The sequence below is a fragment of the Coloeus monedula genome, assembly GCF_965178545.1.
Source record: "Coloeus monedula genome assembly, chromosome: 8".
Classification (NCBI taxonomy): domain Eukaryota; kingdom Metazoa; phylum Chordata; class Aves; order Passeriformes; family Corvidae; genus Coloeus; species Coloeus monedula.
The window spans coordinates 30,525,392-30,538,812 of NC_138788.1; the positions used below are offsets into that span (position 1 = coordinate 30,525,392).

A 13,421-nucleotide genomic window follows, 5' to 3' on the forward strand; every position below is an offset into this window, starting at 1 on the left:
AGTTGCCTTAGTACGTGTAAAAAGACCTGTGTTCTCATCAAAACTGAGATAATAATGTATGAACAAGTTATGAAAATAGTGAAAGTATTTTAAATTTCGTTACATTTATTACAATGTTTGTATTAGTAACATTTCAGCTTTAGAAAACAAACATCCATAGTTGCCTCTGTGAAGTAACAATCTGCTTTACAATGCAAATGAAGACAATTTGCACACTCTTTGTACGCTTTACTGTTTCACAAATGAAACATTCAGCGTTGGGGTTTTTTTAAAACCTATTAAAATGGTCAAAGTTACATCTTAGTCCACCGAGTACATAACCTGATGGGTTGCATGCTAGCCAGAAGAGAAGGAGCCCGGAGGTCTAGCTGCACTGCCCTGTACAAGGTGGCACTGAACACAGAAAGGGTTCAGACAGAGAGTGAGCTCCTCACCCGATGGAGCTACTCCTGGGCTGCATGGACGACACGCAGGCAGAGACAAAGAAGAAGGGAGGGGACTCCTCGTACAGGTTCCACGCAGAAACTTATTCAGGTGAAGGGACAGGGACGAAGAGCCGAAAATCTGAGCGTGTCCAGGGATTTTATAGTGGGGAGGGGAAAGGCGGGGATAAGGGATACAGGCAATGGGATGGGGCAAAGGAGGCGGGGTGTACAGTGAGGGAGCCAATGGGATTAACACAGAGGAGGGACTTAGGGAAGGAACCAATGGGGTGTCGAGTAACACAGATGCTTCTGGAACTTATGCATATTAACTAAGGGAAATTAATATTAACATATAATTAATATATAAGATTAATATATATAATTAATTTATAAAATAGGGAGTGGAAAACATGAACCAATCATATAGGAACATGTAGATCACAGAACAGGGGGCGTTATGGGTTTTCATCCTAACTGCAGAGTGAGTTGTTGAACCTCGGTGCCTGACCACTGTAAGTTGGTCTTGGTTTTACCCTCAGGGGTCAGGGTGGCTGCAGCCACTTGCACCACCACAGTAACTGTTAGGACAACCATAATGGACAGATTTAAGAAGTGATTGTATCCTCAAGTTATTGAAAACAATGGTTTGTTTATGTCTCAGAATCAGGACCTGTGTGCTGATGTGTCCTGTATTACTTAGTCTGGAATTGACTAATGCCTGCCCCAGGGCAGGATCCTACAAATCTCATAAGAATACCAGTGACTCTGCTGTTTAAGGAAGGGAAGAAAAATTCTCTTTGCTATTTGAAGTAACACTGCATTGGCTAGACAGGCTATTTATTCAAGTTAATCTGATTTATCATTAAGGCATTAGTCTAAATACTTTTCTCCTGTAGGATGTGCAAAGAGAATTTCTTATGACAAAAATGAGAGAATTTGGTATCTGCTTGATATGTGAGATGAATTTTCCGGCTACAAGTTACCCTTTAGTGTTCTGGGACAGTAATTAAACAGGAATTCAGAAGGAGTTGTCCTAAGCTCCAAACTGGCACCCTGCTTCCTGTGGCATGGTGTGCTAATCCCTTCCATGGGGATGTGCACCCTCTCACTCACACGGGAACTACTGGAATCTGACACACCAGTATTTCAGTCCTTTGTGTCTGACAAGGTCTAAATTGATTTCTGACTGGAGGTTGTAAAAGTTTGTGTATTTCAGTGACTCAGTTAAATGATTCAGTGGGCAGAAAATAATGTAATGAAGTTGATAATGTAGTAATAAATGTGGGCATGCACAAAGGTTGAAATTGTTATTTGCATCATAAATCATAGTACACACATAACTCATACCTAAATGTCTTCTGCTGACACATCCTGCTAATGCACTTTAAATGCTACCTCTTCTGAAATACGGTGCTTACCTTCACACTGTTATGTTCCTTTCTATTTCCTGACTGTTCTATGCAGAGGTCTGCCACTCCATCATTCTTACTGTTCTTTTGTGTAATTAGTTCCATATCACCTTTTTCCTAATTAGTGTTCTTAATGAGAAAATGTTGCTAATCAAGTATTAGTTTCATTTGTGTTTACAACAAAACCTAGACCAATGAAATGGAGTTGAGCTTTGGACTTTTTTTCTTCCTGGCTTGCTTTGATGTAGTCAAGACTAAAAAAAAAGCTGTAGTTTTTTATTTTTGTTTTCCATTGTTGCTGTTGTCCTTTAGTGCAATTTAGAACCCTATTAGGACTCCTCTAGAACATTTTAGAACCCTATTAAGACATCTCTTTAAAATATGAGCTTAAGCAGAGAACTTACGCAGAATGAGTTAGGAACTTAATAGCACCAGGCTATTTTTATAAGAGGCTAAAATGAGACTACACCAAATAGTAATAGTGTAAAATGTACAAGGTGCTGTGAAAGCAGCTCTTGGAATATGTAATTATCCTAGAGGTTTAAATGTATGCACTTTGTTTTTAAGGTGACTTTTTTCAAAAATTACTTTTGAGTTTGCTGTGGTTTATTTACAGGTCCAAACAGTGGAAGGAGAGATGGAGGATTTTCAGAGGCAGCTTTCAACTCACCACAAGGGATCACTATAAAAAATAATATTATTTATGTAGCTGATACAGAAAATCACCTAATTAGAAAGGTAAATTTTCCATAAGGAAATTCAAAGTTTAATCTCTTACACTTTATTCTACTTACACAGGTGAAAGTTACGCCACACGAATTACTCTCCAAATAACATCAGAAAGGAGATTTGGTCCACTATCTTATAAAGAAATGCTGTTGAGCAGGGTTTTTGAACGTATTCTTTTGTGTTTCCTTGCTAATGGAGATGAGGTTGGCTACTTATTATAGCATAACAGGGTTTTGGTTTTGGTTTGGTTTTTTTCCCTAGTCACTCTTACTTTCCTGTTTTGAGAAACATCTATTCTTAGTCCTGGAAGCAAAAACTGGTTTTGTTTCACTTCCAGTAGTATCAGATTCTTATCTAAAGTTATTGTACTGCTGTGGTGCAGTGAATATCCAAACTTCCGTTGGCTGTTTGGGTTTCTAAAACACAGGTAACTGCCCTGATATCAGAACTGGCTGCATGTGTGTTCTCTCTGATTAAGAACTTGCAACGTTTTAGTATGTAGGAATTGGATCTTACATTAGGTTAGGTCAAATATTGGATCTTGCATTAGGTTAGGTCAAATATAGGATAATCAGAAGTTAAGTTTGGTGATGGAATATAATATTGCTTTGTTATCTAAAGTACTCTGTGCATCTCAGAAGATCTCGGACTCGGGTCCTCACCAATATCCCATTTGTGATCAGAGGAGGTGCACCCTTAATCCATCTGAAGTGCCTTTGTACAGATTATTTTATGTGGCGATGGGAAATACTGTTACAGTATCTGAGTTTTTATGTCATATTCGTATATAACTTCAAAATAAAACATCCACATCAGTTTATCTATGTATTTATCCAGAAATTTGTGATGCTTTCTTGTACAGCCATTGAGCAAATGCTGGCAGAGCAGTGTTAATTTTTGTTGCACGTGGAATAGAGTTCCAGGTACATTGTTTTCTTGCTGCCTGCTGCTGCCCCACCCCCATACTCCCTGTCCATCAACAAGCACTGTGGTAAAATGAATTGTTTTCTTACATAAACAAATGCCTGATATTTGTTAGGATTTCTCTGGTTTTGACACTTAGCTCAAATTATCTGTAACTTCAGTCAAGTGAATTTCATACATTCATTTAATGTGTCATTTTCCTTCACACAGATTGACCTGGAGTCGCAGATGGTGACCACTGTAGCAGGCATTGGGGTACAAGGTGTTGATAAGGAAGGAGGAGCAAAAGGAGAAGAACAGCCTATCAGCTCTCCGTGGGATGTGGTCTTTGGAAATTCAAGTACTGTATCAGTTGAGCTTTAACATCTCATATTTACACATGTGACTGTTGGCTAAATTTTTTACTGTTTTGGTATTAATCTGAGATAGAAAAGGTAAAGATGTAATATAAAACTGAGTCCAAAACACAATAATTTCAATTGCAAATGGTAACTGCAGTTCTGCTTTGGATCACGAAATGTTACTTGATGGAAGAAAAATTCTTTTTCATCAAGTTCTGTAGTTACTGCATCCAAACACAGAAGGAAATCATGATTGCTTTTTTTAGGCCAGTGCTTTAAGCCAGGATCTGTAGATCTGAGGGTAGATTTTTTTTTTTTTAGTAGATCAGCAGGTAGATTTTACAGGAAGTGAGCATTGTCTAGAAGTTCCTTTCCTTGACTATACAGGCGTGCCTGACCACTTGTAAATATTTGAGTTTAGGAAATAAAAATAATTTTATTTGGGGACCTTTGTTTATTCCTGTTTAGGTGACATAAAATCCTTAGTCTCAAGATCACGATAGAGTCAGTCAGATAGGAGAGGAATACCTCAGCACAAACCTTGCAAATGTCAGGAGGTGAAATAAATCTTTGCATAATAGGATGCAAGGATCACCTTCTGAGGACTTAAGTAGCTTTCTTTCCCAGTTCACTTTGAACACACACCTGAGCCTGGCATCTCAAAACTGCCACGTTTTCAGCCGTTACTGACTGTGAGTTGAAACACAATTTTCTTATGTTTCCATTTCAGTGTAATTTAGAAGTTGCAGATGCCAGTTTATTAACCATGACAGAACAATGCTTTGACGTGACATAAAACCCATAGGTTGGTATTTCAGACATGAAAAATTGACTTCCAGTATTGGGATTTCTTTAATCTGCAGGTGAACAGGGTGGGGAAGTAGCATGATTTACCTCTAATATCTTAAAATTAGAGGTGCTTTGCAAGTTTAGTAAATTATAACATTTTACTGATGTGGAAGCATTTGTTAAAATCTTGTGTCAGTTATGAGGGAGGAAAACACACTCAAGTATAAGAGAACATAGAATCACAGAATGGTTTGGGTTGGAGGGGACTTCAAAGACCATTTTTCCAACCTTCCTGCCATGGGCAGGGACATCTTCCACTAGTCCAGGTTGGTCAAAGCCTCATCCAGCCTGGTCTTGAGCAATTCCAGGGACGGGGCATCCACAGCTTTTCTGGGCAACCTGTCCCAGTTCCTCACCATCCTCACAGTCAAGAATTTCTTCCTAATTTCTAATGTAAATTTGCCCTCTGTCAGTTTGTAGCCATTCCCCCATGTCCTACCACTGCATGCCCTTATCAAAAATCCCTCTCCAGTTCTTTTTTAACCCCTTTAGGTACTGCTCTAAGGGCTCCCCAGAGTCTTCTCCAGGCTGAACAACTCCAACTCTCTCAGCCTGTCTCCGTAGCAGAGCTGCTGCTCCAGCTCTCGGATCATCCTTGTGGCCTCCTCTGGCCTTGGTCCAACAGATCATTGAGGCTGATTCAGAAATGCTGACAGTGTAGAATCTTCTGGTACAAAGACATTGTCAGTATAGACAGAGTACCACCAGCAGCCTTGAGTACTTGGGGAAGCAACTGGGATATGTTTTCAGATTTAACAGTTCTATTAAAATGTCTTGTAAAAAAAAAAAAAAAGCCTTTTCTCAAAGGTCTGGTCAGCAACCCTTACAATCTGTGGTAAGCATATGGAATCCTACTTGGAAGATCAAGGAGGAACACCTGGAAGAGAATCTCACTGGATGTGGGCTGCTACTAATGCAGGCATGACTTTTACTGAATTTTGTACAATCTGCTTTTCCTTTTGTGAACTGGGAGACTTGTGTGGCTAGATGGTGTAGTTTTCAAGAGATCTTGAACCAGAAAGCTGATCCCTGTGGGATGTTATTGCAGAGCTGTTTCACAGATCAGCAAAGAGGAGACTAATAACTGATTACTACTTCAGAAACTTGAGCTGGTTGACAGAGCTATTCAAAGTATCCTATAATTTTAATTTTTCATGATGCTTTTTTATGCTTCTGTCAGTAGTTAAATATGATGATTTTTTTTAGTTTTGAGAGCTCTGCTTGTTAAATATTAATTGATATGATAATTTTTATCAACATGAACATAGTATTTACTGAGTTAGTCACCTGTAGAGGATTAGTCATCTGTACTGCTCAGCATTGACTGCTGAATTTTAATAAGTATTTGCATAGAAATCAGATCTTCTGAAAGCACTTTGTTCAGACCGGTGCCGATTTTTTTCATATTCAGTTAGAACCTACTAGTCAGTTGCCTGTTTAGATTGCTACAAAATATAATACAAGCTGTCAGTTAAGCAGATATTAAATCAATTTGAATTCTTTTTTTTTTTGAGAGGGTAATAAGCCTAATAGATAAAATGGGGGAAAATATACATTACTGTAATAGCAGTAAATTCTAAAATTCTTTAGAGAATTATAATAACCAGAGAGAGTTGTAAAAATGAGCAGTTATATTGAGTGGAATGTGAACAGGAATCTGTCCTAGAGCATGAGGAACCAGGACTGCAGTGCAAGTCTAACAAGTATTTTTTGCCATCATAAGCTGCAGTGACTTTTTAAAGTTTGCTACCAGACATCAAAATAGTTTGCCAGCAATGCAGCAGAGTTTGCCAAGGTTGTATTGTTGAGTTGCAAGTTGCTGAGCTGCAACTTGCTTGAGCATAGTGGGATCTTCTGTTACTCTGCAGTATAACATAGAGTGCACTCGTGCCTCTCAGAGTGCTGTCCTACAAGTTCATACCCTGTTGTCAGAATTTGAAAACTCATGTGCCAGTGTCTTTAGGCATCTGGATGGGTGAGGTAATTTATGAGAGTTTTAAAAATTACTTTTGTTTACATCCACACAGCAGTGTCCTTGTTTTACATATGCTTGTATCTCTCTGTGCAAGTTGCAGGAGGTAACATGTACTTCAACAACGTAGGTTCATTATTGCAAGTTTTAAAAGTTTGAGTTTTGTGTTAACTGGTGTGTCATGTGGTAGCTAACACCACACTTTCCCATCTTCCTTAGATCTATGTAGCACAAACTCTGTGCAGTTTCAGAAGATAGATTTTTAGTTGTTTTTTTAAATATGGATTTTATAATTTTTAAACAAGTGCTATTTCTGGAAGTTTCCTTTTAGTGTCCAAAGCCATGCTAGTCAGAACATGAAAGGGAGAAAAAGGAAGTTTAAATGTTTAAGCAGAAAAAGGAAGTTTAAATGTTTAAGCAGGTTATTAAAAAGCTTATTCTGACCTTTTTCAAAGTCTCAAAGAGGAAAGATTGCCTCCATCATTGACATCTCTTGAGTTCACTCCTACATAGAGTTTAGAGTATGTATTGATCAATTGAAAGAATTAATTTTTTGTTTAAAACCTTAATATATAGGTGGTTGAGAAATGGAAAATACTGAGAAAAAGTTTGAGGACATGGATAAGCTAATATTCAGAACTGATAGTATGTAACGTTCTTTTAAGTATCCACATAGTATTTTCATAAGTAGACTTTTGTTGCCCTGTTCTATACAGATGTCAAAGTCTGAGACAGAGATTAAGTGAGTGTGAAACACCATTTAAATGAAATTTGGCACAAATGTCTTCCTTTGAGGCAGGGGAGTTAATGGAGACAAAACATATGGTAGGATTCAGACGGAGTATTCTTCCTTGTGATCTTTTTTATTTCTTTCTCTGTGGCCACTGAGCTTGTGTTCTGAAAATTCTTGAATGAACTCCATGGCTTAAATTCTGGCTTTGCTGAGGTTGGTGCTGAAATTTGCATTGGTATGGATTGTGTGGGAAATAGAAGGGAAGGGACAGAGGCTTAAAAATACGTTACAAAATTACTGTGTGCTTTTTTAGCTTTCTCTGTTGTGCCCTTCTATTTATATTTAGTGGGTGTTGAAAGCAAGTGATACTTTAATGCACAGTTGATTTGAGCGTGAAATGTTCTTGATAGCTGCATTCTAGCTGGAAGGAGCAGGACAATGACCTGTGCTTGGTGACATAACCATGTGTTTCACATTCCAAAATCTGGTTTTAAACTGCATGATTGTAATCTATTTATAGAAAGTCCCAAGTACAGTATTGACCATGCTTTCAGTAAACTTGTTGGAAATTTTTACCTAATTTAAGTATTATGTAGATCTGATTTAAATGAAAGTACAGTACCTTACCATACTGGTGCAATTTTTATAGCCCTTAAAAGGCAAAAGTATGTAAGATATTTTTCATCCTTCTCTGTGTTTCTGCTAGAGGGTTATTTGGTACCACTGCATTCCACAGCAAACCCTTTTTTTTTTCCTGTATTACTCATGGTGATTCTTTCCTAATGTAAAAAAAATTTTAAAAATCACTTAACCAGTAAGCAATTAGCACTTCCTGCTTGAGCTCAGATTATACATGAGGTGTTTATGTCTGAACTGTCTGTATCTTGAGGGGATGCTTTCTTCTACGTGTCACCCTTTTTCCTCCTAGTCTGGTCTCATTCTGTCATTGAGGCTCTGGCCATCACTGTCCTGTGAAAGGAATTTTCCTGAGTTATAGCTGAAAATGAAAAAGCTGCTTTTGCTATCATCAGGCATTAATTTGGAACCATTTTTCTGGACAAATTAAAGCTTGAATTCTTCCAAAGATACATGCATATATGACATGAGTGCATGATGTAGCAATGTGGATTTATTTGGAATGCAAAAGGCCTGCCCATCTCTTTAGCAGTTTCCTGTGCAAAGTACAAGCTTAAAGATACCCCATTTGGCTTTGCCCTTATACAAATTTAGTTCCACAGAAAATCATGTTAAGAGACATCACTGACAAAAAACTACATTGTCCGTCTTTCCTTGTTGAGCTGGATCCTAAATTACTTGTAAATAGCAATTATTTTTTATTTTAGATTCTTGGAATTTCAAAGAAGAAGTAACTTCATTAAAGAGAGGGGTGAAGTAAAGTGAAAGATATATAATGAGGTTTTATTCCTGTGTAAGAACTGCTTTAGTTGAAAACGTCTTTTGAGAAATAGAAAATTAAGTAGTTACAGGGTAGGAGTGCAGTGAAGCAGGACCTTACCCCGTCTTGCTTTGGGTTTATAAGTATTGCTGAATAGTAGTAGTAACAAAACTTATTAGTATTTCACATGTTCATTATAGAAACAGGTCAAGAAATGAGGGACTTATGTCAGTATTTTAGTATAAACATGCCTGTGACATTCAAAGACTGAAGTCTTGATGTAAGGATATAATGGGAGTGTAGTGACTGAATATTCAACAGTAATCTTACTCAATTGAGTTTGACAGACTGCTTTTCTAAGTTGGACTTCTCTATGTCTTGACGAAATGCATAATGACAATGATTACTTTCTGCAGTAGAAAAGAAGCATTTGGATTAGTAGGGTTGACATCCTAGCAGCTGTCAAATTTAGAATCTTTTTGAAGTCCTTGACTTGAAACTGCCTTCTGTAAAAAACAGTGTCGTGTTTGTACCTGGAGTGATGGTTCTCATTCTCTATAGTGATGGTTCCACAGTCTATAGTCTCATTCTGTGAATTAAATCTATGTTCATGATAAAGAAGCTTAAATTAAACATGAGATTTCTAAAGACTAGTTGGTGTATCAATTCTTAATTTCAGATGCAAAACTGCTGAAAACACACAAGTGTTAGAGAGGCTTTGTCAGGCATGCTGGGGTCAGAAGGAGACACTTTTTTAACTGTAACTGTTTGAGGCTGAATGTGCTTTTGAATATGGAATGCAGGTGTTGGAAGTCAAGGGAGACTGTGGTGCTGAAGTACCCTCAAGTGTGTGTGTGTTTGCTGTGCTTAATTAGGAATGAGTAAAACACATACCCAGACTTAGCTCCTTCTGTAGTTATAGTGATGTATCCCAACACTAAATAATCCAAATTAGTTCTTTTATGTTTGCAAATTCTATCTCTTCTGCTTGGGATTTTTTGGAAATATTTACTGCTATTACAGTTAGAAGGCCTGAGTTAGAAAACTTGGGAAAAAAATAAGAAGTACTTCCTTACAGTCATCATTTTTAGCTATTATCTCCCATTGTCAGACACCCCTTGGTATCTAAGATCAAGGATTTCCCTTAATGAGAGGGAAGGTATGTTAACTAAGGAGGAAAATTTCAGAAGCATTTTGTTTCATAGAGGGTTGTGCTGTTTGCATGATGCAACACTGTGTGAAAGAGTGCCAGGTAGCAGAGAAAGAAAAGAAGAACACTGATTTTTAGTCATCCAAAAAGGATGATGTGTACTTTAAAAAGTCCAGACTTCACTGCCAAAGTATTCCTTTGGAGCTTTGCTGTGTGTCTCTCACTGAAGAACACTGGTTCTCTATTTTTCTGTCAGATTTGCATTTAATTTTCTGAACTTCCACTGACTGAAGAGCAGGTGAGACATGCATTCACTGTGCTCGTGCCTATCTGTGAACTGCAGGGTGTGTTGTGTAGCCCCTTTTGCTCCTTGTGAATTTCCAGAGGATGAGTGTACCAACAGACTTCTTCCTAGGTTCTTTTTGTTTCTTCAAAGATAAAATTAGTAGACAGGAATAATATTTTCAGACTTCACTCTATTTAGAAAATGTCAGTGATGCCAGCCACAAAATATAACTTTGATTCCCAGGCTTTTTATTCCCAGGCTGGAAGCATGCAGTCCCAGACAGGGAAAGCTGGAAGTGTGGATAGTCCTGGGAATGGAATCCCTTCAAACAGATACTACTCTTGATTGGTGCCAAACAAAGTAATTTCTGTGCATTCAGATTGACTCACCAGTAATGGTCAGCAGTGTTAGTGACTGTTTGAAGATGTGCCTGTGAACAGACAGGACTGTGAATTTTTAACACACAGGTCTAGCAGAGGCAGATTCAGGAGCTCCAGCATTGTACAATAACTGAGGCATCATACACTGGGGAATGTTTGTGTACTCAGAGCTGTAGTTCACTATTAGTGAATGTTTATAACGCAAGTGTATCCCATTTGCAAGCCATACCTCGCTTGGATACAGGCACACTACAGATAAGAAAGCACATACCCTAATAAGGAGAAACTACACTGCATTTTTAAAACAGCTCAAGATGGGTTGGAATGTGGTGCTTAATTGAATAAATGTAAGAGAATTGCTTTGTTCTCTTATGTTGTTTTATAATAAATTCTTTAGAAATAAATTCTTTCCATTCATGATAAGGAGTTTTTGTAATAATGGCATTACCATAATTTTAGCATTCTGGCTCTCCCTGTCCCCCTTCTCCTGCAAGAAATGTATGGGAATAACAATAGTGATGTCCTTAAACTGTTCTGTCATGAAAGAAAAAGTTTTTCTGCCTTTTTTTTCAGAACATAAAACATTAAATCATTGTGAGGACCATTGTGTGATAGAATACCTTAGCTGTGTAGCATTAATCTTCTGGGTTTGAGTAATTTTTTTTTATTAAAGCTCTGATGTATTTTCCACAATTCCACAAAGACTGTGTGCTGTTTCCATGCTTGCATCCATTCTCTTTGTTCTAATGGCCATCCTGTAGAAAATATTTGTGTTAAAATTTATGGCAGTTATGGAGCTCTTACTTATTTTTACAGCCTTATTCTCTAGTTGAAGAAGAGATCTTCTCTCTATCAATCTTCCATAGTCACTAAAATTTGAATTTAATATTGATACTTTTTTCTCATATTTCATAAGTCTTGCTGTATGCAGAATTAGAGTAAGAAGCCTTTTCAATTTTTCAACGTCTAGCTGTTACAGGGGAGTTTTCAGTATGTGGTGTTAGAGAATTGGATAGATGAACAGAACAGATTTTTCAACAGTGCTCAGTTCAAGTCTGACTCTTTCATTTAATTGGTGGATAAAGTGAATATTAAATAATTAACAGAACTTTCTGAGATCACTCAGAATGAATTGCAAAGCATAGCAAGATGAAAAAGCTCACTTTCTGAATAGACCAGTGATTTTAACAGTTTTCATTCTGGAATACTTAGAATAGTAACATATGAAAGTGCAAGATATGCATAATGGAAATAGAAAATTCTGAGGCTGAGCAGTTACTATATAGGAAGTAGAGAAATGATTTCATAACCTATTTTCTCAATTTAAATCTCTTAGAAATGAGCTCTAATCAAAAAGTGAGACCTTGGGACGGGGAGGTGTTGTTTTCGGTTTTTATACTGGAGTGTTTTTGGCATTGTTGGAGCTTTGATAGCATTTCTGGTAATTTATAAAATGTGTGCTTTGCAACTCATTTTGCAAACGTTTTTTGATCAAGAAAAAGCTTTTAGGTACTTTGCAAGTTTGACTTTCATTTTTGGTGCTCTAGTTTATGTAAAAACATGGAGCCGCACGGAAGTGCAGAAAAGAGTTACCAGAATTACTTTGATGATAGTCTTGGGAACTTGTATATTGATCCAAGAAACAGAAAATGCTGGTGATAAGCTCTGTTAAAATCATACCAGTACTGTTCTGAAGAGAGCTCACAGTATAAAGAAGTTAATTCTGGAGAGAGAAGGATGCCTTTTTTCCCCTCTTGTGGTGCATAGTGTAGAAAAGATTTAGGATTAGAAGAAGAACAGCAGAATCTCTGTTGGGGCAATGGTGGTAATTTCATTTTTTGGACTCCCTTGCCAGATTTAAAATGTTTGCAAGCGTTTCACATAACATTGCTTTTATTTTGAAACTCCAGAATATTTTTGGCGGAGGGAGGGGAATTATCCATGAGATTGTTTTCAGGAACAGCTCTGAGATGCACAATGCTTTATAAGTTCATGTGAACAAAAAGTTTCTGTGAGCAATTTGAAGGTATTTTTCTGTTGAGTGGCTGATGGTTGTTCCAATACCTTCTACATTTATTTAGAAAAAATTTGTTCATGTTGTTTATAACTATATGGGACGGTGTTAAAAAGATAATACTGTCCCCATTTTAAAGCAGTTTTTGAATGTCAACTTTGTGTTCCTTAAGATTTTCAGGAAAGACTAAAATAAGTAAATTTATTTTGCTTTTGGGTTGTTGGGAGTTTTTTTCATTGTTTTTCACAATCTTTCTTCATGCATTTTTTACTGCTGTAATGTGATTACATTTAAAGCTATAGAGCACATTTATGTTCTTCAATTTTCCCTTGTATAGTTTTCTTTGTGAAGTATTATCTGGGCAAACTTTGTGTAGTTATTTATAGACTTGGATTGCTGAATAGTAGTTTTATACTTCAAGTTGAAAAAAATAGATGCTTGACACATACTTGAACATTTCTTGATCAGAAAGTCGCTGTTCCACAGGTCTGCATCTTGCATTTGTGACACCACGTTTACATGTGCATAGGGAGAACAACTTGGACACTGGGTGGTCACTTCAGGGGGAAATTAGGAAATGCCCACATCACATTTACTGTTTAAATAAACTGCAGTTGATGCTCTGCAGAGCGAGCATCAGTGACCCTTAGCTTCAAACATGATGTCCTCTGTGTATAATGTACAATGGTACTGCCACGGTTATTTCTTTCAAAACCTGTAAACAACACCCAGTAGTTTTTTGGAGTATCAAATTTTGTCACTAGTGTAGTAAAAAAAAAAAAAAAAAAAATCAAGATTGCATACCCCAAAATC

At 37.2% G+C, this 13,421-nt stretch overlaps 1 protein-coding gene across 1 annotated transcript in view; it reads left to right on the forward strand.

Moving 5' to 3' along the window:
- NHLRC2 (NHL repeat containing 2) overlaps nt 1–13,421 on the forward strand; it is a 33,636-nt gene that overhangs the window by 7,390 nt on the left and 12,825 nt on the right. Inside the window, exons 4-5 of the mRNA XM_082285701.1 lie at nt 2,451–2,572; nt 3,698–3,827. Coding sequence (XP_082141827.1) covers nt 2,451–2,572; nt 3,698–3,827 — 252 coding nt within the window. The remainder of the gene's footprint in view (nt 1–2,450; nt 2,573–3,697; nt 3,828–13,421) is intronic.